At 41.8% G+C, this 26,117-nt stretch overlaps 1 protein-coding gene and 1 long non-coding RNA gene across 5 annotated transcripts in view; one reads left to right on the forward strand and one right to left on the reverse strand.

Moving 5' to 3' along the window:
* The window catches only part of RESF1 (retroelement silencing factor 1), a 46,194-nt gene extending 22,734 nt beyond the window's left edge, over positions 1-23,460 (forward strand). For 3 of the 4 annotated variants that reach the window (XM_071769220.1, XM_071769227.1, XM_071769236.1), the window contains exons 3-6: positions 7,665-7,781; positions 11,746-17,081; positions 17,896-17,970; positions 19,095-23,460. In XM_071769220.1, the coding sequence (XP_071625321.1) occupies positions 11,786-17,081; positions 17,896-17,970; positions 19,095-19,237 (5,514 nt within the window). In that variant the 5' untranslated portion in view covers positions 7,665-7,781; positions 11,746-11,785 and the 3' untranslated portion in view covers positions 19,238-23,460. Of the gene's footprint in view, positions 1-7,664; positions 7,782-11,745; positions 17,082-17,895; positions 18,085-19,094 lie in introns of those variants that run through there. The other variant, XM_071769244.1, reaches the window with a different exon arrangement.
* Positions 1-26,117, reverse strand: part of LOC139787651 (uncharacterized) — a 376,416-nt gene that overhangs the window by 21,954 nt on the left and 328,345 nt on the right. The gene's annotated exons all lie outside the window — the stretch shown is intronic.

Raw genomic sequence — 26,117 nt, forward strand, 5'->3', positions numbered from 1 at the left:
CATTCCAGACAGTATTATCCACTCTAGGCACAGCCATTCACACAGTCATGTAAATCAGGGGATAAAAACCTCACCATTCTTACCAAGAGATAAGATTCTAATCAACAATACAGATGGCCTGTGAGGAGACCCTTAAACCTTATGAACCTTACAGGAAGCGGGTAAGATTGTGCAGCAACAACCAATCATATAGAAAGGACAAAAAACCCCAAACATTACAGGAGGGAGCCCTCTTCTTGCAGGAGTTGTTCAACTCTCAAGAAATAGTATGCTCAATTAGACCACTCCTGTGGTTGGGGAAGGTTCTTCCAAAATACTTCCTGCTCAGGAGCCTACTAAGGAGGACTTGAATTGGGGCCCCCAGCACCTCCCATAAGGTTAGTGCTTGAGTTTAAATTGGACCTACAAAACATTTGGTTTACTAACTTTTGCCAGGAGACAAAGGAAGGTGTGGAAATATTGAGCAGTGGCTCTTCAAGTTGATACCAGACATAGTATAGTGACAAAGAGAGAAGGAAGCGGGCAAGTAGGAGAGCTGGTAGCAATCTGTAGTGTTATAACTGGTAAGGAGCTTCAGGGTCTGGTATATGTCTATACTATCTCATATGCTGTCTTGAAGTGCACTGAATGACTCCCTTTCTGGGATCAGAATGGATGTGAAGTTAATTTGGTATGAGTTTGGGAAAGGGAAAAGTGGGAAAAAATCCTTGATATATCCAGAAGAGTGGGTATATTTATGCATTGGGTCACAGCACACACAGCACCACTCAGCCCACCACCTGAACAACCAGGTAGACTTGTTAATGTGCCTGGCCACCTTGCTTAAGGAAGAGGAGGCAAAAAGTGGGGGCACCTACTGGAATGGTCACACATAAAGCGACTGCATTCTTGGGGTAGAGATTTATATCATGAAGCCATTAGTAGAGGATGGCCCATCTAGCAGGGTGCTCTGTCTTGGTGTGCCTGCCTCTGTTTCCCTTTGTGGTTAAGTTTCTCTTTCTCAGTTTCACGGCCCCTTGCCTAGAGTTGGAGGGTTCCCATGGGAAAGGAAAGGGGATAACAAACTCTGAACTGGTAATATCTTTGGAAGAACAAATAGAAGGACAAGTTGATGTCTACAATGCCAGCTGCTCTCCTGTGTTGAATAACACAGAGCTCAGCTTAGCCACAGCTAGGCCAAAGGGAGACAAAACAAAAACTGGTGGATAAGGAGTTTGCTTGGTGAGAGAAAAGGCGGCTTTCTTGGTTTTTTTCTTCTGTTTCCCTTTTGTTCTCTAGTAGAGGATTTTTGAGTGAAGTGATAGTGCCCCTTGTACTCAGCTCTGGTGAGGACACAGCTTGAGCATTGCATTCAGTTCTGGGTGCCACAATATAAGAAAGATATTGAGGTCCTGGAGCTTGTCCAGAGAAGGGCTATGAGGCTAATAAGAAGTTTGGAGGGCATGTTGTATGAGGAGTGACTGTGATAACTTGGGTTATTTGGTCTGAAGAAAAGAAGACTCAGGGGAGATCTATTGCTCCACACAGCTGCCTGAAGGGAAGTTGTATAAAGGCTGCTGCTGGTGGTATGGTTTGATGTAACTTAAAATTTTGGATCCGTGAGAACAAAGTCTGAGCACTAAGGGTTGAGTGCAAGCACTAAGTTTTATTTGACAAATAACACAAGCAAAGTGATCTAACCTCATGGAGATATGGCAAATGTATTGTGAGGCAAAAGAGAGAGAAAGGAGAGAGAAAAGAGTAAGAAAACAAGAAAGAAAAGAATGAGGTAGTTTGAGAAAGTCATCACTATGGGTCCAGATGTGTCCAGCGAGGGTTTCTTGTTTGAGAAGGCATTCCAATTCTGGGCAGGGCCTGATGCAGAATGGTGGGGAAATGGGAACCTCAGTGTTGCTTATATGCCCTCCCAATTCCCACTATTCCAGGCAAATGATTCACTGCTCCTTTAGTAGCCCAAGGAGAGGGAAAATGTTTTTCCAGCTTTCCTCCTCAGGATGAGAGATGTCATTAGCATAAATCAATCAGTTGCACTTTATCAGCAGGAGGCTGGAGGTGTCCCATTCAATTCAGAGACAGAATAGGAAAGGGGGCAAGAGTGAAAAATCACCAGTCCTGGATCTAAATATTGAGCCATCCAGGGGGGTGGGTTGATGTTGATCAGACTCCCCAAACTCACCAATGCAGCCCTTCACTTAATAGGCCTGTTTCACTTAAGTAAGTGTGGTTGAGACATTTCAAAGTGAACTGGAACAGAACTCCTCCCACTTCCCCACTTCACTCTCCAATCCTTATCTCTATTGCATGCAGGCCCCAGGCCATATGCAGACCCCTATCTGTCTCCTTTTTCTCCATCAGTCCCTTTGGAAATGCAGATGAGGATTTGTTTCGGGTGAGAGGGATGGGGTGCAGGGGAGGGGGTGTGGAGGGTGTGATGCAAAGGTGACTTGGTGCCCACTCTCTGTGGAGCAGTCTAAGGGGGTCTGATGGAGGGGGTTCCTCCATCCACTCCCTTATGGTTGGTCTCCCAAGTAACTAGCAATAGGATGAGAGAAAATGGGTTTAAGTTGTGCCAGGGGAGGTTTATGTTAGATATTAGGAAAATTTTCTTTACTGAAAGAGTGGTGAGACTTGGGAGTGGGCTGCCTGGGGAGGTGGAGGAGTTGCCATCCCTGGAGGTGTTAAAGACATGGTGCTTCAGGATATAGTTTAGTTCTTGTGGTAGTTGGATGGTTGGACTCGATGATCTTGAAGGTCTTTTCCAACCTTTATGATTTTGAGTTGCTACTACTTTAACATTTAGCCTTTGTGTAACAATTATCCAGTTATTTGGTGTATGCTGTTGCTAAGGTACATAATTGTTTTGCTACTCCGATACCCTAACATTCAGGTAATACAATTTGTGCCTATTAGTCTAATTTTTGAGACCTTTTACTCTTTACAATAAATCTTGGTCTTGTGAATATGTCTTTTCTGCTACCTTGTCCCTTACAAGACAGCTGCTCCCAAAGGAGTTGTGCAAATACCATCATCCCTGTGTGTGGATCTTGTCACACCCGCTTGAAGCGACCTCACCTAAAAGATCCTTAAGGGCCTCAGTGAAGTTTGGCAGGTAGATTATGTAGGCCCTTTTCAAGTGTCTCAGAAGAAAGGATATGCTTTAGTAGGGTTTGAAATTGTGCCAGGACTGGCTTTAGCTGAAACAGTCTCCAAAGGGTTGAAATTATGGTTCAGATGTCTACTCAAACCTCAGTTGATCTGATTATAACTTTACTGCCAGGGTTGTCCAAGAGTGGGCATGGGGTGAGGGACTCCAATGGATCTTCATGTTATTATCCATATTATCCTCAAGCCAATGGCATTGCTGAGCACACCAGTGGACTACTGAAACAGTTTTAGAGGCCCCATGAGCCAGGCTGGAACCAGTGGCTGTCAGACATGGTACATTGCGTGAATAGTTGCTGGGGAGAAAATGGGTCCCCTAGTGTGGTGGCTTTCTTCACTGCCCCTTTGAACCCAAATACTGGGAACAAAGCTATCAGCAAGCACAGCACCTTACCAGTCTGGCCAGCCTGTCCTGGTGGAACTTTCCACCTTGGTATTGGTGCTCATAGTCCTAAAAAACCCATTGGGTTGTAAAACTTGGGTGGTGGAAGATGCCAACATTAAAACATATCCACATCTGGTGGATAATTCTCTTGTTTTAATGATTTTGCCTGTTTGTTGTACTGTGTTTTACAGGTCTCAAGGAAGTCAGAAGACTAGTGTTAACTGTCATCAAAATAATTATTATTTGTATTATTTCCTCAGTCTTGTTTGTACTATTTTTCTTACAAAAGAAAATGGATTGGAAGATCCTTTTCTTCATACTTGTTGTGTGGCAAGCACAGTCCTTGGGTGGACAGTCCAGTTTAGATTGGAAGTTGATACAAAGGGTTATATCCCTCTGGAATCACACAGATCAGGGAATATGTATTGCAGTTCCAGGCTCCACATCAGATGGATTTAAATTTGTTATGAGGTGGCCAAACCTCTCCAGTATATTAGAAGCAGATCTGGCAACCCTGAATCATACAAATGGTGGAAATGTTACGTGGGGAATTGTTGAATCACCCTTTCTCGAACAGTCTGGAGAACAAAAATGGGATGAAAACGGAACCTGGGTAGAGAAACCGAAGGCCTTGTATCACCTTCCAAGTAACCCTACTTGGGAGTTCTTGTGGAACCAAACCTGCTATCGATCGGATGTAACTAATTCAACACAGAATGTCACCTCTATTCCCTGTACTATAGTACCCTGGTGGGACCCAACCCCTGGTACCAATTATTTTGAGCATGAATATCATGTACAGTGGAATGCAGAGTGGTGCATTCAAGTCCCTAGTAAGCCAGGGACTCCACACTTAATGAATCACAGAAGATACGAATGGGCATGGTCCTTAAAGCAACTATTTAATCCTCATCCTCCGTTGGGATCAATTTCCACATTTCCCACAGGGGAGCAATTGGAGTGGGAAGTAAAAGGGGATGGGTGTGATAGGACAGTAAGTCAGTTGCCCTCTGGAGAAACATTATGCTGGAAAATAAGGGAACGTAGGAGTATGGCACAGCATACAAAAAAATCGGGCTTTGGATACTCATATTTGTTAAATTGTTCTCGCATGCTGAATTGTTCCACTGGTGCTGGAGATCCCTTTGAAACCTGGTATATTCCTGAATTAAGAACTTTTATCCGTGATATGTGTACCTGTTGGGGTTTTCCAAACTATGGTTACAAAAACCAAGATAATCGTTGCAACAGCTCCTTTTCAGAAGTGGCTGTCGCACAAAGGTGTGGCATTCCAACCACCCATGGTCCTGATCAAAGAAAGATCTGGAACCCAGAAAACCAAGAGCAACAGGTCCCAAGAGGTGACCTATACCACTGTGAAAATGCCAAATACCCGGCACCCAGCAGGACCGTGTGGGCATGCTCAGATGGGAAAATGTACTCCCATCTGAACATGTATGAGATGGCAGGGCTAACGTGTACCATTGGAATCCCTTCCGTGTGTCCATCTCGAGTATTTAATCAGCCTAAGAAAAGCCGCATCAGAAAACGAGCTGCCAGTAACTCCAAAGAATGGATCTCAAGTGTTCGAACTCCAAATCGTGACAGCTGGGGGAAAAAAAAAAAGCCTAGATTTAAAAGCGTTTTTTTGTACCCGCCAAAGTAATCAAGTATCAATATGTATTAGATAATCTGACGTGGCAAGTGCATGGTTTATGCAATTGGACCAAGGTCATATTTAAAGAAATGAAGACGCAGGTACAGCAAATATCTAAGCTTGCCTTACAAAATTGATTAGCGTTGGATGTGCTATTACTAGAGGAGCATGTTTTCTGTAGTATGTTAACCCTAACACAGGGAGAATGCTGCAGTGCTATCCATAATGACACAACTACCACAGAGGAAGCCCACCAGAAGGTGAAAGAAGTTGTCAAGCAAACTGGAGAACTCTTCAAAGCCATGTAGCCAAAAGACTGAATTGGTGGACTTAACCCGCTCTCATGGGTCACCTCCCTGCTCAAGAAACTGGGACTGACAGGGTGGTGGGATTGGATTGTTAAAAAATAGCAATTGTGTTGATTGTCATATTAATCGGATGAGCAATTGGCTTTGCAATTAATTAATCAGTGTTTTTAATAGCCTACCCTTTAGGTTCTCTCCATATTTTCCTTCTATCTGCTATGTACAGATCACCACAAAGAAAAAAGTGTGTTTGAGCCACCACGGTGGTGTGGGGGACCAGCCCTGAGGGCCTATGGTAGAAAGTAGTATCAAAACAACATTATAATCCCTTGGAAAAAAACCTTATTTGCTCTCCAAAGTAATTCCTGCTTAATGGTAGGGAGGAATGCTTGCATATAGAGGTGACAGTGGAGAAGCAGAGAGGGTGGAAGCCTGTTCCAGTTCCTCAAACTCAGTAGGCCTCGACCACACTTATTCATAGTTTTAAAATTATGGCTTAAGCAAAACAAGCCTATAAAAAGTGCAGCTGTGATGGTGGGCTTTGGGAGCTTCTCTGACTCCAACCTTCTTACATTGGCCAGACCAACACTGGATCGAGGATGAGTGCTCCATCTCTCTCCATTTGTTTCCTTTCCCACTTTTTTTGTTCCTTTTTCCCTCAAGATAATAGTGGCTAGTTTTGCAAATCACAGAGTCCTAAGATTGCTGCAAAATAATTTTTTATTGGTGTACTCGTAACAGGTTATTTGTGAGAAGCAGACCTTGAGTGACATTTCCACCTTAATCTGATGGAGAGGGGTATCTGGCAGTTGAGGATTTACCTTTTCCACGGCCTGTAACACCTCCTTCACAGTGTCAGTAAGGTTGGAAAAAAACCCTAAGCTCATCATGTCCAATCCTCAGCCCAACAACACCATGCCAACTAAGCCATGTCCCCGAAGTGTCATATCCTGAAGTCCCCTTGTTTAGGGATGCTGGTCAAGGTAACTTGCCTGAAGGAATAGGCATTTAAGAAACATGTATAGTATTGAAAAGTGTAATAGTGGATACCTCCATTGTATTGGTTACACCTGTAGCAGTGATGTCTTAAGTAATCTGTAACTGTAGCTCAAATAAATCTTTTGCTTGAAACCTTGCAGTCAGTCCTCTTTTTGTCACACAGACCAACAGGGAGCAGGGTGGGGCTTGTTCAGATGAATAACTTTACCATCCAGTGGGCCTGGGGAAATTAAAGAATGTCTTGTCAGGCTGAACTGCTTCTATTGTTAGGTCACTGACCACTTGCTGTTGCTGACCAGTTGTTGGTTGCTGACCCGACTTGAATCCCACCTCTGCTTCCTTCTGTGCTGCTGCTTCTTTCCTTTTTTTTGCTTGGAAATACTGAGTTATACAATATTAACCCCACATTTCCACTTCTTACTGACCTGGCTTGGTGTGGGAAAGCATGCTGTCTGTTCTCTTGGCTGTGCCAGGACTGATGTTTATGCCACATACCCCTAGAGGTGCCGGGTGCAGACAAGAGTTTGGTCATGGAGTCACTTTGTTTATAATTTCTTTGAAATGACACTACTGTGTTCCAATAAGAATTTTTCATAATGGCTGGAACTGAAAAAGCAGAGGTTTGGAAGGGGAGTTTGATGGGCTAAAACTGGGTGTTACCCCAGATAATTGGTCTCACTTCTACATGTGCTACAGAGTTCTGGTGGGAAGACAGGAAGGTGATGCAACTAAGTGCATTGTGTGTTGTTAATCTTGTGTATTTTATAAGGTTTTTTTGCAGAGCTCTAGGCAATCCACTGATTCACAGAAAGATCCAAAGCAGCAAGGGTTAAGCAGGATGGCTTTTCCAGCCATGCCTGATAGTGAGTGGGCAGGAGCTGTTGTCATTAAACGTAAATGGGCAGTCAAGCTCAAGTGCTTCTGAATCAATCAGACTGTGCTGTGCATATCTTGGATCTTAGCACCTGAGGGATGTGGGCTGGGGATGCATCGTGGTGCAATTCCCCTTCCAGGCATGGTACCATAGTCTCTTTCCCTGGGACAGGCACCTAGACAGAAGCTGTTTGCTGCTAAAGGAGCTGTTAGCAGCTGATGCCCATGGCCTGGGCAACCTTTCCAAGGTAATGGCTCTCTGATGTCTCTCTTTTGTTCCCAGGAGAAGCATCCATCTACCATTCCCCGGCTGAGCCCAGGACTCCCAGCAACTTTGATTCTCTGCCGGTGCTTCCCTAAACACTGCTTTCAAGTGAAGAGCCTCTTTCTGTTAAGACATGTAAGTCTGGAAAAATTCTTTAAGAATTAATGTAAATAGCAGAAGGAAGGAGGGAGAGTTGGCAGGTCTGAATCCCATGGCAGAGACTTTGACTGCAGTCACCACAAACCGAAGGACAGGTATACATTCTCCTCACTTTACTCATAGGATAAGTGAAGCTGGCTCACTTATTCTCTCTCACATTCTTTCCCTTCATTGAACTCTCAGAATCTTTAGTCAGTCCTTTGCTGTATGTTTCTGATACTGTGAATGCTCAAATCAAAACTTAATAATCCAGGGAGACTTTTAAGGAATTATTCTTGCTTGCAGCACTGGCTGCACATTGCACGCTTTTTATGCAGATATGACATGCATATTCATAGAGTTTCCAATAAGTTATTAACATATTCATAGCTTTTCTTGGTACATATGTTGCCACCCAATCTTGCATGTGCATTATAGCCTCCAGGTGGTCTCTAGGTCCTCTGGTGGTAGTTTCTTCATCATCTTCTTCATCACCTTGCACTTTGGACAACCTACAGATGACCTGCAGCATTTTTCTTCCTTATCTGGCAGTCCAAAAGCACAGAACTAGCTTTACCCAGTTTTGGTGCTTTTGCCTACTTTAACATCCCATCTTCTGTTCTCAGAGATACGTTTCCCATAGCAACTACGATATTCCACTTTTACATGCATGTGCTCTATCATCTCTACCTGTGTTAACTAGTAAATTTCCATTATATTCCTTTATTAACTACTGCTTCAAGATTAGAATTGGATAATCTCCAAGGCTGTGGCAGACCCCTTTGTCAGTAGTATTTCTGGGAATATAGCCCATGTTTGATTTTAAATTTTTGACTCACAAATTTGAAGGGCTCACTGTAGTTATGTTTTTTCTTAAGTATGATTCCTGATGTACTAGCAATGATTTTTAGGGTGCCATAAGCAAGCTGTGTATTCTTGTGCATTCGTGTTCATGTGTTTTATCTTCTGTCAAATAAGAGTCTGAATCTGACTGTTGTGATTTATGTGTCTCACTGGGAATTTGGACCTTAAGCCTGTGTGCTTGCTTACCAGGACCCTGGAGATCCCAAATTTGTAGGCACCTATGAGGAGATGATGCAGACTGAGTAGGGCCCTGGGATTGCCTGGCAACAGCAAAATGACACTGTCAGGTGGTGACTATAGAAAGCACTGAGGAGCAGGGTGTATAAAACTGCTTGCCAGAGCCCTCTTGGAGTACTCCTGGGAAGCAGGAGCCACCCTTAGTTGGGATGCTGTGTGAGGATACTTCGTGGGAATTGAGTGATACCTATTAGGAAGATTGTAAGGAATTTGGAATAGGAGGATAGCCCACTTGTAGGGCGGGCTTACTTATTTTACCTACTTAATGAATGCCTTATTCCAGTAAACCTCACTTTCTGCCTTTGGAAACTTATTCCATCAAGGGGTAGATAGCAGCAGCAGATCTGCCCATGACAGCACCATTTGAACTAATTTCCTCACACCAGTTTCTTTTTTGTGCTCTGTGTCATGTGCACAAGCCCTACACATAGGAGTAGTGCCTAAAGAGAGACTGCTTTTAATGCTGTTTTACTGTGTGCTCATGTTAAGCTTACATGAGTAAACTCATAAAAGTGAAGTTGAAGATGCTTATTCTTAGTATTCCTATTTTTAATATGTATTTATAAATAAAGTTTCCTGTCCGGTTTGAAAAAGAAAAGTGGGGGCTCAAAACATGGTTTTAACTTAAATTTCCACATGTAAGTGAAATTTATAGAACCATTATCAGCAAAGCATATTGGCTTGAGTGTGATGCCATGTGCAGTTGACCCCAGGCTCAAACCAGGTCTACTTTGGCCAGCAAAAACACACACAGCAACCTTAGGTCAGTCTGTACAAAGCTAAACAGACAAGGCTCAGTACCTACATGGAAATAATTAGTGTGCTCATTAGTTATCATCTTGAAAACTTGGGGCAGATGAACTACTTTTATTCACGTTGCTTTCTGTGCCATGCGCTACTTAATGACTATTTATGTCCCTCATTAATTAATTAATTTATACTTTTGTGGCATGGGGAAATTGCTGTAGGACAGCCTCAGTGCTGCTTGCGCTCGCCACCAGCTTGTCCCAGGGCAGCCACGGTGCTGGAGCACAAGGATCAATTTGTCGGGGTCAATAGCTTTAATGCCCTCAGCACACTGAGTTTCACCATGGTGTGCTGGGACAATTGATCAATTATCCTGAGAGTGTTTATGCTAGGGAAGAAGGTGAGCCCTTAATTCAAGTCTAAAATTAATAAAACAATAGTTCTAAATAAAGATCATCAAGCAAGAGCTTTACAGTTCATTGTTGCTTGCAGCCCTGCACTGGGTGTGGCTGGCGTGGAGTTAATTTTCATCACAGCAGCTATATGGTGCTGGGTTTTGGATCTGGGGCTAAAGCAGCATTGGTAGCTCATCAGTGATTTGGCAATTGCTGAGCAGTGCTTGCACAGTATCAAGGCCTACTTTGTCCCATTCAGTTCCCCCAGCAAATGGGTGAGGGTGGGCAAGAGGCTGGCTTCTTCCTCTTTATCAGTGGACCTGGATGAATTAAACATACATGCTTTTGGAAAACAGTGATTATTTCTCCAGAGTGATCAAAGGATCTTCCACAGAGCTGGCTTTGATATGCTGAACTTGTATTACATTACTGAGCCTCATACTCTCCTTATGTTTTCCCCATTTAAGTGTTTTCTGACTCCAGTGAGCAGGTGTCCAGATTTCAGTGCTAAGTTACAATGTTCAGTGAATTAGATATTAAATCTTCTCTGGAGTGTCTTACCTTATCCAGCAGATCAGAAGCCTGTAACAATTTATTCTGTTTTAGGATTAATTTATTTTCCTCTGTATGTATTTCCTAGAGCAGGGCCTCTGAGAAGAAGTAATCAGGAACAAACATTGCCAATAAAACCCGAGATCTTTCCTATCAGAAATGAATTCAGATGCTTTGTGTAGATGAAGGCTGTTAGAAAACTGTAGCACACAGCCTTCCCCTGTTTGGATGTATTGTTCCTTCTTCTCTAGGATAGAAACAGTTGAACTTTTTGGTCTTTGTATAGTTGGTCCAAATTCCCCTCTCATCTCTGTGTGAGGTGTCTCCACAGAGTGATTCAGGGACATTACATAGGACTTCACTAAATCTATCTGATAAAGAAGCCTGGGTGTAGGCATTTTGTTAAAGAGCTTTGCTGCTACTCCTGTGTTCAGTGGGGGTATTTCTCTGTTCCTTTTTGATGCTCCATCAATCAAAAATTGACAGTTGGCTGTGTAGTAGTTTCTTATGATTTCTGAGGTTTGTGGTCAAGGTGAGAAAGTATTAGGTGTGAGGAGTAGTCTTCTCTTTGTCTTTCGGGGTCTTGTACTAATACTGAGCTTCTCAAATTTTCTCCTGAACATGAGCGGTTTCTGCCAAATACAACTTTTTAAAGGAGCACTTTTTGTTGTAGTAAAGTTATAAAAAATGTTGTGATCACAGTTACAAACTTATTTTCTTAATCCAGTTAATAATAATGACAAATTAAGGTTGTACTCTTCACTTTTTTTGACTTGACAGTGACAAGAATTGGGTTTTACTCTTGGCTAAATTGTGTGTTGCCTAAAGTCAAAGTTTCTCCTCAGCTTAGCAAGGTTTTTACTTTAATACTAGCAAGGTTTTTACTTGTTAATTACTACTAATTAACATCTTAGAATTGTTTACATATCTCAGTCATGTTTCTGGAATGTATAAATGTCTTAAATTTCTTCAGCGGTTGTCTAATTCAAGGACATGATTGTTAAATATAGCAATCTATTGTTAAATTAAAAAGTTGAATAACAATACAATTAGCAGAATAATCTTCAAATATAAGTTCAATGTTTGTATTCATAATGCAGTCAGAATAACTTGGTAAGTAAAATAGATTTTGATCTAAAGCTTTGAATTTATTTTATTTTTTTTAGATTTTTGATTTTGGGCTGAAGAAAAAGTTATCACGAAAAGATGGACTGGAATGCAAGACCACTCCAGAATGCTGATGCAAAGAACCTGCAAAGTGAAGAAGCATGTTACCACCCTCAGTTGTTTTCTAGTGCACATGCTTTTCCTCAGACAAACACCTATTCATCTAAAAATGCATGCACTTATGCTGGAAATAACCAAAGGCTGTATCTACCAAGCAGTAATGTTGCTTTGCCTCTTGTAAATGCTGAAGGGTACAAAACTTCAGATCAGGCCTTATCAGGAGCATCTGTAGCTGGTAATGATTTTTTTATCTCAAAATATGCAGTTGATCGAAGACCACTGTCCTATGTACCAATTGCTCCAAAACCAACCAATCAAACACAACATTTGTGGACAGAGATGTCTCAGACTTCTTGGTCAGACTATAATGCCTACATGTATTCCCATAGAAAGTTACCTCCTCTGTCCTCTCAAATGAATACTGGAAATAACTCGAGGAATGTACTTCGGGAACCTCAGTATATCACTGCAAACAGTAGCACGATGCCACAGCAAAATCCTACAAGTACAATATTATGTAACATTGCACCCCCAAATTATTCCATGCCTCTTGTTACCCCTGGGCCACATGTCCAAAGCCAAGTTTACCATCCGAACACTCAGTTGAAATTTTTGCCCTCAGTGAATCAAAACACTGAACCAAATGTACAGCTGCTACAATATCGACCAAGTCAGGTGACATCAGAAGCTCCTAGTGGATGTTCTGTACCATCTTTTTTGCCTGCTAACTGTGATTCAAGAGCTGCAGCTCAGTCTTCAACAGGTGTACCTCAGGCAGTTCAAAATGTCCCTGGTGGATACACCATTAGCAAACAGAGGCACCCATCAGACCTAAAAACTGCTTCTGGTTTCAACAGTGTTCAGCAAAATTGTCAGAAACAGCCATCTGGAGAAATCAGTCAGTCACTTAGGTATGTCAGTAATTCAAGTGGAAATGTGACAGCAAAACAGCCTTTTAATGAAACATCTCCTAGCATTTCCAAAGAACTGGATGATGCAATTCAAGAAACTCTTTCTTCGGTGGCTGCTTCAAAACCACTCAGTGATCTTGCTTCAGTTCAGGAAAGCCAGACTAATAGTTTAATGGATGGACCTGTTAATTCTCAAATTTTGCCAGCAGTAGCAGATGGAGGACCAGTTACAAGGGACAGACTAGCTTGGGAAGCTCAAAAGCTGCTCAATATTAAAAAAAAATTTGCACTGCTTCAAAAGATGCATAATTATAAAATACAACTCCTTGTAGCTTCAGAACAAGGCAAAAATACTCCCGCACTTCCATCAGATAATGGAGATATTCTTGCTAATCATCTTCCACAGGTGTCCAACCAAAGTGTGCCACCTTCCCCATCTGAAACAGTGAGGACAGAGAGTCATGTGATGAACTTTTCACCTGAAGAAAGAAACCACAGAAAAGTAACCAGTGCTGATAACACAGGGTTAGCGGTAGTTCAGAGTAACCCTCAGGTGGATCAGAGGAGCTTTTCATCCAGCTCTGCTCCTAATCCCCCCCAGAGTGAATTCCCAGCTCAATTCAATAATCCTGAGAGTGCTCCCAGCGTGGCACAAAGGGATCCATATGCCTTGGCCTCTTCTCAAAAACCTGTGATGTCCTTGAACAGTGCTTCACGTTGTAGTCAAGTAGATGGCTCTGTCAAAATTGCATCAAACAATGTGCCAGCCAGCCCCAAGAACTCATCATTTCTCCAGTTTGTATTAAGCAGCACAAATGCATTGAAAGAGGAGACAGCTGGTGCTACTGCTGATAAAATACTGACTAATCTCTTATGTAGTGAAAAACCAGGGGTAGATACATCTGTCTCAGGTGGAAGCTCTGTAAAAGCTTCCACTGGTGAGAAGAAAGCACAAAGTCTGAAAGATGAGCAGACAAACACAGTGCACACAAACTCTCCTGTATCAGAAAAAAAAGAATCTGGTGAATTCAAGAATGCTGTAGCTCAGAAAAATACCCCATTTCCTGAAAATGCATCTTTTAAGAAGAGCAATTATAGATACTCTGTGGAAGAACTAACTGCATGCCTGGGCTTATGGAGAAAGCATCAGTCAAAATCCCTAAGTGTGCAAAATAGCCAGTCAAGTCAGAATGCCACAGCAAATCAGATTTCACCTTACAGCCAAAATACAAAAAATAGAGAACAAAATAATGTCCTGTCTAGTACAGCCGAAGCAACTTTACCTGTATCAACTGCTTCTGGAGGACAAAATCTTGATTCATCAAGTTGCAATTTGATAAAAAGTTTTGAACTCCAAGTTGCAGTTGTCTCTCCTTTAGTGCTTTCTGAGCAGAGAACAGAGACTGAGCAGGCAGACAAATGTCCACCATCTACAGATAAAACCTATCCAGTGATTGATTCAGGAAGTGTATGTAGTTTGCAAGAAAAGGGGAAAGATGGCTTAAGTGTGGTAAATACCAACAAGGCAACAACAGAAACTGTTCGGTCATCACCCAGTGACTGTGTTGTGGTGCAGGAAGTGGACTCATGTTTGCAGCAGACCAAATCAGCTGATAGAAACAGAATGGTAAGAAACAGTGTAAGTGTAACTGATTCCTATGATGAAAACAAAAGGAAAGTTAGCCAATCTGGACGAGATTCTGCCAGTGAAAATATGCATCTTGTAGTACAAAACAAGCCTTCTCTTCCTGAACTGGAGACAAATAATTCTAGTCAAGTCTTTCAGAAAGGTGTAAGAGACAAGGAAGCTGTATTAGAGACAGGAGATACATCACCAGCTGTGTTAGAAGACCACATGTTGTGTATTTCTAGCGTATGTTCTCTTGTTGAAGGTGATACATTTTATAATCCACAAATAGCAAGTATGTTCAAGTCAGGCCCTGAGACACATGGTGCCTCCTCAGAAGGAAATGCATCTGACCCAACCCAAAAGCAGCAGGAGGCGGACTTGTATAAAAACGATCTGACAAATAGTACTTCCCAAAGAGGGAGCTTGCTGCAAAACATGTTGGAAGAATCATCCAGCTGCATGAGTAGTGGAGGTAGGATTTTGGATGGAATCCAAACTGGTCGTGTGGAGAAAGAAAGCAGTGGCAATTTTCATAAAACAGTTTCTACCTCAGAACAAAAACTGCCATTCAAGGCATCTTCCAAGCATCCTGAAAATGACTTAGAAATTCTTGCTAGTATAAACCAGGAGTTAGCTCTAAATTCACTGGATTTCTCAGTCAGCATAACTGCTGAAACAAATGCAAGAGACAACAGTAAACAAAATTACATGTCTGTTGAAAATTGCACAGAAAAAGACATGAACCTTTTTGGAGCAGAACCTATTAGATATCTGAACAGTCAGCTGTCTGAACTAGTGAAGGAATTTCCATATGGCATTGAAGGTGCTGATATGCTGACAAAAGAACCAGTACAAAGAGATGCTGTGGCTGAGCAAATGGAGAATCAGCCTCAAAAAGAGGCTCAGATTTGTGAGAAGAGTTCTCACTTGAAAGACCCAGTAGTTCAGACAAAAACTGCAGTGTTAAGCTCTGATAAGATGCAAGAGTTGTTTCCTGATCACAGCAACAGAGTAGTGAGTCAACAGTCAGAAAAAGCTTCACCTGAGGAGAACCTGGAAGGCAGTGTTCAGCCGAGTCAGAGTCTATGTGAGAAGAAAACAACACAAGAAACCTCCAGCCCCATAAATACAAAAGATTCTTCTTCAGTGGGTTTGCCGTCTGAAGCCTGTAAAACACCACAGTCCCCCATTAAACCTGAAACACCTGTTTCAGAGAAAAATTCTGATCAGGTTTCAAAAGCTGAAAGTACTAGCACTGCAGAGAGACAAGAAAACAACAGTAAATCTGATGCTGTAATGAAGAACAACTGTGCAGTGGGAAACTTGCCAATTCCTGAAAAAATCCCAGATGGTGGTAGCGAAAATAAAAGAGCTATTTGCAAGTACCCCTCGGTAACAAATAAAAAGCCTAGGCTAGAGGTGAATAACAAACATAAGCCACCTACAATAAAGCAGGAAAAAAATGAATCGCATAATTTATCTGAAAATCCAGATGTTGATAAATCTAAAAGGAGCAGCTCGAAGGAAGAGATGCAAAGCAACAGAGAAACTCAATTGTTAGGCAAAGAATTTATTTGTGACAAAAACGAACATCAGACAGTATCAGAAGAGTTGTCAGAAAAGGCTGGTAATACTGAGACAGACAACAGGACAAAGTCATCCAAAGAGAAAAAGAGAGTTTTCAAAACTGAGTCCCTTTCAAAAGATAAAACCAAAACAGGTTCGGCCATGAAATCCAAAGTGGACATTAAAAAATTTACAAAGTTAGAAACTGCTGAAATTAAGCAAGTTGAAGTCAATCAAGGACAAAAAATTAAAACCTGTGAAGAGAACTCAGCTGAAGAGCAGAACTGCAGGAAACAAAAGGAGATGCTTGGGCAAGAGGTAGGAACCAACATCAAAGAGAAAGCCAAAGTATCAGCAGAAATAAAACACGACAAACTGAATAGTCATCATGCTGATGCTATAAAGTTACCAAACGTTGACACTGTAGACTTAAAGGCAAGAAACCACAAATATTCTCAGCATAAATCCGTGAAAGTTCATCCGTCACAGGAGCAGTCGTGCAAGCGGAAGAGGAAGGAAAATATGAAAAGAGTCTCAAAGAAAACAAAGGTGGAAGAAGAAAAATCAAAACAATCCGAAGCACAGAATTCCAAGCAGCTTTCACATAATTTATTGCTAAATACTGACAGAGCTAAAAAATTTAATGGAGAAAATGGCTGGAAAGTGAAGAGTTCATTAGCAGATCGCTCCATGCTTAAACTACAGAGAAAAAGGGTTCTGTCTTCTACCATGTCTAAAAATTACTTTTCTAACAAAGAGAGACGTCTGGATGGTCAAAACAAAGACAAGTGCTCTGAAAAAACATTTCCTGATAAAAACCTGTTGTTTTTAAATAGAAGAAATAACAGATTAAAACTGCATCTTCAAAAGGAGCCAAAAAAACAGTACCTGAACAGAGTTGCATTTAAACGTATGGCACAGGAACGTATATATCTGACAAAATTAGAGACATCACCTGTCAGGGCTGTCTGGCACTTGAAGTCCAAAGTGTCACAGAACAGCCCAAGTGTGAAAAAGGATCCTTCTGTCTCAGAAGCTGAAAAAACATGCAGCTCAGAAGTACTGGAATTTAAGTTGTGTCCAGAGATACTGTTCAGAAATACAACCACTGAGGAAGAAAGCTTAGCTGCAAAGGATTCCCTGGAAAGAGATAAAGCCATTGTGGCAGGTGTGATGCTATCTTGATTTTTATTTTGAAAATAAATTAATTTGCAATAACAAGTATGTACTCCTTTTAAAATTCATGTTGCACAAAACTACTGACAGTGAAAATGTGGGACTCTAGAAGGTGAAGGCTGAAATAGCGTAGCTTTCTGACAAACTGTAGCTGTGTGTTATGCTGAAGAAGAATTTAAGACTTTCCCTTCAATTTAATATTTTGTGTTATGGTGTTTGGTTTTTTTTCTTTGAGTTTTACAGAATAAGGTTAGAGTAGTTTAGAGCATGGCAGTTTCAAGTAACTTGCCAAGGAGGCTTTCTAACCTACTTGTAGAAGATGTCTTGGCTTGTTAGTAGAAAGCAGATTCTCTTGGCATGAATACCAAAGGTGATCTGATTTATATTCAAGTGATTTGTGTATCACCTGGTTGTGTATAGATCTGGCTGGGTAGACATCAGATGGAGATATCTTTTGTGACCCCGAGGAAGAGAGAGAGGGCTTGAGCCTGACATAACCTGGTCCACACAGTTTCCATAATATTTGCTATCTTTGTGTTAAGCTGCCATTTTTCTCCCTTCTTCCTCTCTCCCCAGTCTTCTGACATTTTATGTGGTATGTTCTGAAGTGTATTTGTGTCAAATGTGTTATGTTTTGAAATAAAACCAGATCTTATGTTGTGCATAGCAGGCCCTGCAAGTAATTTTCACACTCAAAGGAAGTTTACTTTTGCATGTGCTAGTCTATGTATTAAGACTTGGTGCTGAATAGAGACCAAAACACATGATAAATGAACCTCAGAAATACTTTTAAATTTTCTTTTTAGGTGTCAAGAGTAAAAAAGAAGATTGGTTAAAATATGATCCCGTGAAGCAAAAAAAGCTGGAAGGAAACTTCACAGGTGAAATGGCTTCTGATTATCCATTTTGAAATATAAGTTAAATATTCTTTGCATGGTTTTAAGTGTTCATTTGTAGTAGTAAATCTTAATAAAGTATTTTAATTTACTCTGTTAGCTGTGCTGCTGAAATGGATACTTTAGAGTTAGGCATATGAGTCCAAAGATTTGTGGAGATATTTATTGCCATAAGGATGTGTTGTTGGAGATTGTTGAAATTTTCCTGAATCCATATGAGCAACTGACTTGGAGGTAGCACTAGTCAAAAGATTCAAAAATAGTTTTAATAGGTCAAGGCCAAGCTAGCTCCTTCCCACTTCAAAATATAGATGTGACATAAAAAAATCTAGTGTGAGACTATAAAAATAAAGTGATTAAAAAATTTTATTTGGTTTCCATAGTAAGTTGATGCTTTCCATGTGTACACGTGTACCCCCAGGTAGTGTGTTCCTGTAGTCTAGGCAGGATTACTTCTCTGACACACAGAGGAAAAGTGGTGCCACTGCTACATCTTCCTTGTTTCTCTTAGGTGGCAAATTACCTTTTGAGTGGTCTCTTGTACCCTATAGAACATTGGCATCTTTTATTTTGGGATCTTGTTTTTTCCAGCCTTTGTAGATCTTGGGTGAGGTTGCTCCCCACTGTCCTTGTTTCTTTGTTTTATGTATCTTTCTAGCTATAGCCTTGTTTTCCTACTGGTCTGACAGGAAGCAAAATGGTGCAATCAGCATCCTGTTGCCATCCTCTTCTTATCAGAGTGCAAGTGTTCTGCCATCAAGTTACCTGTGTTGTGGTTTTGCTACAAACAACTCACTTTGCAGTGTTTACATCTCTTGCTGCTGTTGAGTGTGTCCTTGGCTATTGGTGTCTGCCATTCTTTTAGCCCTTCCTTTTGTGTCTTCTCTTACTTCCACAAATGCACATTTTTATTCACACCTTTCTTAATATTCTTTAGAAATAGTCCTTAAAGATACATTGAAGACTGATACAAATCTGAGGTGTCTGGTGCTTTAGGAAGGAAGTTTGTGGCATCCTTTTTCACAGTGGGTGGCCTTAAGACTTGCATAAAGAGCAGAGTTATATGAGACTGTTAGACTTTTGCTTTAACCTGCTTCTCTGTCTTTCAGCTGAGGACAGTATTCCACTTGATACAGCTATACAGATCCTGGATGGAGGTGGGGAGGCTCTTCATATTCCAATCAAAGACTCAAAAGATATGTTTCAGACCTACAGGAAGATGTACTTGGAAAAAAAGATGCAAAAGCCTTGATAGCACTCCTGTATAATAGGTTTTATTCAGTATCACTGCAGAAAAAATGCCAACACTAAAATGCTTTTTCCTGTTCATTTCATATTTCTGAGTAGTTATAAAAAAGAAGAAAAAAGGTGTTTTTTTTATATTGGCAATTTCTGCCTTTATTTGTCTCATATTTGTGAATGATTCAGTCTTATTCCCTGTTTATTGCACAAGTAAGCTTTGGTGCTGAAAACGCCCTTTAAAATGTATTGTTTCTCTTTGGCATGTTTGAATACATTTTTTTTTAAAGATACAGGAGTTGAATCTTGACCAAAAGAATTCAAACTCATTTAAATTGTCATAGTCTGTCTTCCTGTCTGATTCTGCAAAACATCTGCTTTTCTTACTTTCCATTGCTGGCAGTGGAAAAATATTCCTACTGAAAAGGGGTTGCAGTGTATTCCCAAGCATCACTCTTTTTATTTTCTAGTTATGCTAGTCTGATGTGCTTCTAATAAGGCTCTCTATTTTTGTAGAATCTTCTTCTTATTTTTAAATCTGGGAATACAAATATACAATCCTCAAACATACATATCAGGGCATACCATGAAGTATTTACCATTTGGCCCAAGACCAAATGGTAGAGGGTTCAGGAGCACTGGTGGTGTTTTCTTCAATTCCTTTACTGGCAGGGAATGCTGAAAGGAATAGAAAAGCACACCTGACCATCAGGTGGCTTTGGGGCTGGTGCCATAGGTTGAACTTTGGGTTTTTTGGTCATGGAGATGTTTACGTGGCACCAGACCTGCTGGCACAGGATGGTGCAGAATTATCCAGGAGAGGGATTTTTGGCTGGGACTTGGCAGGGCTCATCGAGAGGGCTTTAAACTAGGTTTGAAGGGGGGTGAGGATAAAACTGTGACCACCAGAGATGATCCTTGGAATGGCATGGTGATGCTAGGGGCAAAACTGATACCTCAGTTCAACAAAAGTTTTTGCTCCACTAAGGGCATTAACAGATGCCCAGGGCCTGAAAGAGAATCCCAGGCCAACAGGAAGGCATATGTACAGGTAGATATAAGCCCTGCCAGTAAGGCTGCTCTGAGGGGGACACATCCAAAAGCACAAAGCATGGGGAGTAAACAAGACCAGTGACACGTCTGCCTGCCTTTGGGGTTGTGATGTTATTGGTATCACCAGGTTGTGGTGGGATGGCTTCTGTGACTGGAGTGTGGGGTTGGCTGGGTATAAACTGTTTAGGAAGGACAGGAAAGGCAGAAGAGGAGGGGGTGTCTCTCTCTCTACATCACTGATCAGCTGGAGTCCATAGAGCTCTGCCTGGGGATGGATGAGGAGCTGACAGAGAACCTGTGGGTCAGGATTAAAGGTAAGTCAGGAGCAAGTGATACCATAGTAGGGGTCTGCACCAGGCCACCCAACCAGGATGACCAGGTGGGTAAGGCCCTCTTTAGACAAGAGCTGCTTCACCCTCACAAACCATGATCCTCAAGGGGAACTTTAATCACCCCAACATCTGCTGGAGGGACAGCACAGCAAAGTACCAGCACTCCAGGAAGTTCCTTGAGTGCACTGATGGCAACCTCCTCCTCCAAATGGTGGAGAAACCAACCAGAAAAGGAGCTTTGCTAGACCTTGCTTCATGAGTGATGTAAAAAATACTGGGAGACCAGGCTGCAGTAACCATGAGACTGTAGAATTCAGGATACTTAGGGCAGCAAGGAAAGTGTGAAGAAAACTGATGGCACTTGATTTTAAAAGGGCAAACTTTAGTCTCTTCAAGGATCTGCTTACTAGGGTTGAATGGGATAAAGACCTAGATGTGAAAGGAGCCCAGGAGAGCTGGTCCATTTACAAGAATCACCCACATGCCCAGGACTAATGTGTCCCAATGAAGAGGAAGGCAGGCAGGAGTACCAGGAGGCTGGCATGGATGATCAGTGAATTCCTGGATACAGTTAGGGGTAAAAACAAAGTTTGGAGAGGATGGAAAAAAGGACAGATAACCTGGGAGAAGTAGTTAGAGAAGCAAGAGACCAGGTCAGGAAAATTTAAGGACAGAGAGTTCAATCTGGCAAGGGGGGTTATGGACAACAGGGAAAAATTCTATAGGTATGTCAATGATAAATGGAAAACTAGGGGAAATGTGTGCCCACTGCAGCAGGAGACAGAAGAGCTGGTCACCCAAGAGGGAAGGCTGAGTTACTCAGTGACTACTTTGCCTCTGTCTTCACCCTCCAAATTGCAGAAGCTAAAAGCAGGGACTTCCTCAACGCCAGATGAAGACCAGGTTTGAGACCACCTAAAGAACCTGAAGGTGAACAAGTACATGGAACCTGATGAGGTTCACCCATGGCTCCTAACAGAGCTGGCAGATGAAGTTGCAAAGCCACTGTGCATCATGTTTAAATGTCATAGCAGTCTAGTAAAGTTCTGCTGTCTGGTAAAAGGGAGACCCAGGGAAATACAGGCAAGATCATGGGGCAGATCCTCCTGAAGGGTCTGTAAGGCAAGCAGATAACAAAGGTGACAAATGTCACAAACAGATGTGATTGGTGACAGCCAACACGGATTCACTAAGGGCAAGTCCAGCCTGACTGGTTTGGTGGCCTTTTATGATGGGGTCACAGCCTCAGTGGAAAAAGGCAGAACAACAGGCTTCATCTACCTGGACCTGTGCAAAGCAATTGACACTGTTCCTCACAACACTCTTACCTCTAAACTGTAGCAATACAGTTGGACCACTTATTGGATAAAGAACTGGCTGGCTGGTCACACCCAAAACGTTGTTATCAGTGGCTCAGTGTCCAAATGGAGATGTGTGGCAACTGGTGTTCCTCAAGGGTTGGTACTCAGAGCAGTGTGTAACATCTTTGTTGGCAACATGGACAATGGAATCAAATGCACCCTCAGCAAGTTTGCTGACAACACCAAACTGGTGAAGTCAACACACAGGAGGGACCTTGACAGGCTTGAGAAGTGGACTGATGCAAACTGCATGAAGTTCAACAAGGCCAGGTGCAGGGTTCTGCATCTGTGTTGGGGCAATCCCATTCATGAATACAGGTTGGGAGGACAGAAGACTGAGGGCAGCCCTGAGGAGAAGGACTTGGGGGTGGTGGTGGACCAGAAGCTTAACATGAATTGTCAGTCTGTGCTTGCAACACAGCCAACTGTGTCCTGGGCTGCATCAAAAGATGCACAGACAGCCAGTGGAAGGAGGTGATTCTCCCCCTCTGCTCTTGAGAGACCCCACCTGGAGTACTATGTCCAGTTCTGGAGTCCCCAGTGCAAGAAGGACATGGAGCTCCTGGAATGTGTCCAGACAAGAGCCACTAAAAAGATCAGAGGGCTGGGGCACCCTGTGAAGCCAGGCTGAGGAGGCTGGGGTTGTTCAGCCTGGAGGAGGCTCCAAGGTGACCTCGTAGCATCCTTCCAATATGTGAAGGGGGCCTACAGGAAAGCTGGGCTAGGGCTTCTTACACGGGTGTGTTGTGAGAGGACAAGGGGAAATAGTTTCAGACTTGAAGAGGGAAGATAAAGGTTAGACATCAGGATGACATTCTTTAGTGAGCGGGTGGTGAGACAGAGGCACAGGTTGCCCAAGGAAGTTGTGGCTGTCACCTCCCTGGAAATGTTCAAGGCCAGGTTGGATGGAGCCTTGAGAAACCTGTTTGATTGGATGGTGTCCATGCCCATGGAGGAGGGTTTGAACTAGATTTTTAAGGTCCCTTCCAACCCAGACCATTCTATGGTTTTATGATTTATGCTGCTACCCAGTTTTCTTACATTTGCTTTTGCAGAAGTTGTATAAATTGAATTCTGATTTCTTACCTGAACAGAATGCTATAAACTCATAGTTAACTGAAGACTTCTCTTGTTTTTCTCTCTCACTGCTTTCTTTACACTTGAAAGCAAAATGTGATTGTTGAAATGCAGGGGTTTTGAACTCACTCTTTGCAGGACTATGTTGCTCACACCAGACTGTAATTAATTTCTTTGTATATAAAGTTTTAGATAATGTTTGACTACACATTGACTTTGACAAAAGAGTTATATTTGTTGCTGGTTATATTTTGTTTAAGTGCCTTTTCATTATTGTTCAGAGTTCTGAATTGAATCATATTTTTAAAAAGGAAATGATAACTGATTCTGTTTAAACCTTTATACTGAAAGTAAAAACTCTGTCAATATTTCACCAAACAGTTTTTATATTTGAAATAAACTTTTGAAGGCTATACCTTGTCTTATTTATTTATTTATTTGTTTTAAAAGCATAAAGTTGTGTTCATTGCATCTAGTTAAACAGTCATTGATGATAATACTGCAGATGAAAAGCAGGTTTAAAGCCAATGCCAGATGCTCATTCTTAAAAGGTTTCATGGTTACAGGAGGATTTGAACTGGATGCAGGTCCATGTTTTTCTAGTGAACTCCTAACAGTGTATACTTAGCAGAAAACGCATCAGGAATGGGTTTTTTTCAGCATTTTTTTGTTTTCCTGGTCTGACTTGGAGTTAGGAATTGGTTGGCATGAGTACTTAAAAGCCTTTAAGCCTTTAGTACTACTACATTTGTGAAGATGTATGCTTGTAGGCATCTTGGATATAATTGCCCAGGGGAGCATAACATTATAATTTATTAGCTATATCTCTATCTATGCTGAATTAAAAATTTGCTTTTTTGAGAGAAAGAAGTCTTCTGTTTCCGTTACTTATTCTCTCAAACTAGAGAACTATTCAGGAGGTTTTAAACTCCCTTCCTCCCACAGCTGGCCTACTAACTTTTTTTTTTTTTTTTTTTCCCCCGGCTGGATAAACCACTATTAGACTGTGAAAACTATTTCCACTAGAGAAGTTTCTAATAATGATGGGAACTTAGCATTTTCTTGGGAGTTTTGCACCTTTATTATTCTGCCTGCATTAAAGAAGATTCATTGTGGACTTCGGTGTACCCAGTGAAAACAACACGAAGTTCCTGTCAAGAAATCACTTTGGGTTTTGTTCTGCATAATGATATATGAGGCTGACTTAAATGCTTGAGTGAATTGTTTTCAGGAGGAAATTATTCAGTCCATTGATCCATAATGATTATATTCTAAATATTTGGAGAAATTTGCTAACTGACTCTGTACCCAATAAGACAGAATGCTCATTTTGAATCCCAGTGCACACATGCTATTTCTCTTATACCAAGGACTGAGTCTTGGCTCTGGCCATGTTTACATGGTGACTTGTGCCAACACTGTGTATTGGCTCAGTAGCTATCCTGTAAGCTTTTGCACTTAAAGTATTTTGCACTTATAGCTGGCCTCGAGACAGAGCTGCACTTACTGCATAGCTGCTGCATGTGTGCTAAGGGGACTGTGTCAGATGCTCTCACTCAGATGCCATTTCTCCTGCTCCCTGTGGTGCTGGCTGAAGCCATGATACTACAGATGCTGACATCCACCTAGATGTGGCTGTTCTGAAAGAAAAACCAGTGTTGTGTTGCTTGAAGTAAACTGGCAGATGGGAGCATGGGGGTATTGACTAGGGCTGAAGGTACCCATCATGGACAGGATGTCTTCTAGAGTCCTGAAATGAATATATGATTCAAAACATCCACCTGGGCAGTCAGGGTGTGGGAATAGAGGTGTCTTTGTTTCATACAAGGCAATTACTGTGTTTTCAAGAGTGTAGGCTAATTTAGTGCACTTATCTTTTACCAGATAAAGGGTAGGGGTGGAAGGATGTGCAGCTTGCTTATCTGACTTAGACATTGTGTGGATATTGGAGGCTTTATGGCCAGACAAATACAGTGACAGGACCAGACAATTTACTTGTGCAACTGCTGTAACAGAGCAAAAGCTTTGTGGCCTTAACAAGGCTGGAGGTAAGGCTGCAGAGGCTGTATCAACAGAACCAGAGGAGGAGTTAGTGGACGTTGGCTCTTCCATCCCCACCGCTCACCCTCTTCCTTAATTATAAAGCATCCTTCACCTGATAAGAATTAATCAGCAAGGACCAATCCGAGGACCACAGCTTCACACCAAGATTGTCACTGCATCCAAGGGTCCTGCTCTCTTTTCTATCCCCTTCGTATCTCTCTGTCTCAAACCTTATTCTCAGGACATAATGGTAACATAATTTCTAATTCTGCTAAGTTTTGCTAATTGTAAGGCATTGCTTTGAGAGTGATACTATAGTGTTTTGTTTTGTTCTTTTGTTTTGGTTTTTTTGCTTGTTTTGGTTTTTGGGTTTTTTTACCAGCTTCATAATCTTTAAATTTGAAGTCAAGTGTGCTTGTTTGAACTTCCTGGATAACTGTTGTTCCTCCTGACAATCTCACAGAGAATTAAAAAGGTTAACCCTGCCCTGTGCCCACTGTGTGGGACAGGTCTCTTAAAAAAGGTTAACCCTACCCTTATGCACCAAGCAGGCTGGGCAGAAACATTACTCCTACTCATTGAGTGGGACAGGCCCCATTAGGAGAAGGATTTTAGAAAGCAAGGGGGGCTAATCTGTACCTCTTTGGGTTGCCCAGTTTGGGTGGTGACAAATTACTAAAGTCTTTTCAACGTGAACAACTTTTTCCTCATCCAGTAAGAAGATGACTTTGTTGTAGAAGGTGATGGAGTTAGTTAAGCAGGATCTGTCTTTCATAAGCCCAGTCTGGCTGGGCCCAGTCACAGAGTCTTTATTACTTTATTACAATTATTACTTTATTACTGCTCTCCATTCCTACCTCCACTGAGATATGTGACCACCACATTTGGCATTGACAATACTTTCCTTCCCAGGTGTTGTAAGTAATCTTTTTTATTACTGATTCCTCCTTAGCTGAGTGCTAGATAAGTGTGTGCTCTGCTTTCCAATCAAGGCTGATTTTCCTGGTGGCAGATGGGTGAGTTGTAC

The sequence above is a fragment of the Heliangelus exortis genome, chromosome 1 (assembly GCF_036169615.1).
Source record: "Heliangelus exortis chromosome 1, bHelExo1.hap1, whole genome shotgun sequence".
NCBI lineage: Eukaryota > Metazoa > Chordata > Aves > Apodiformes > Trochilidae > Heliangelus > Heliangelus exortis.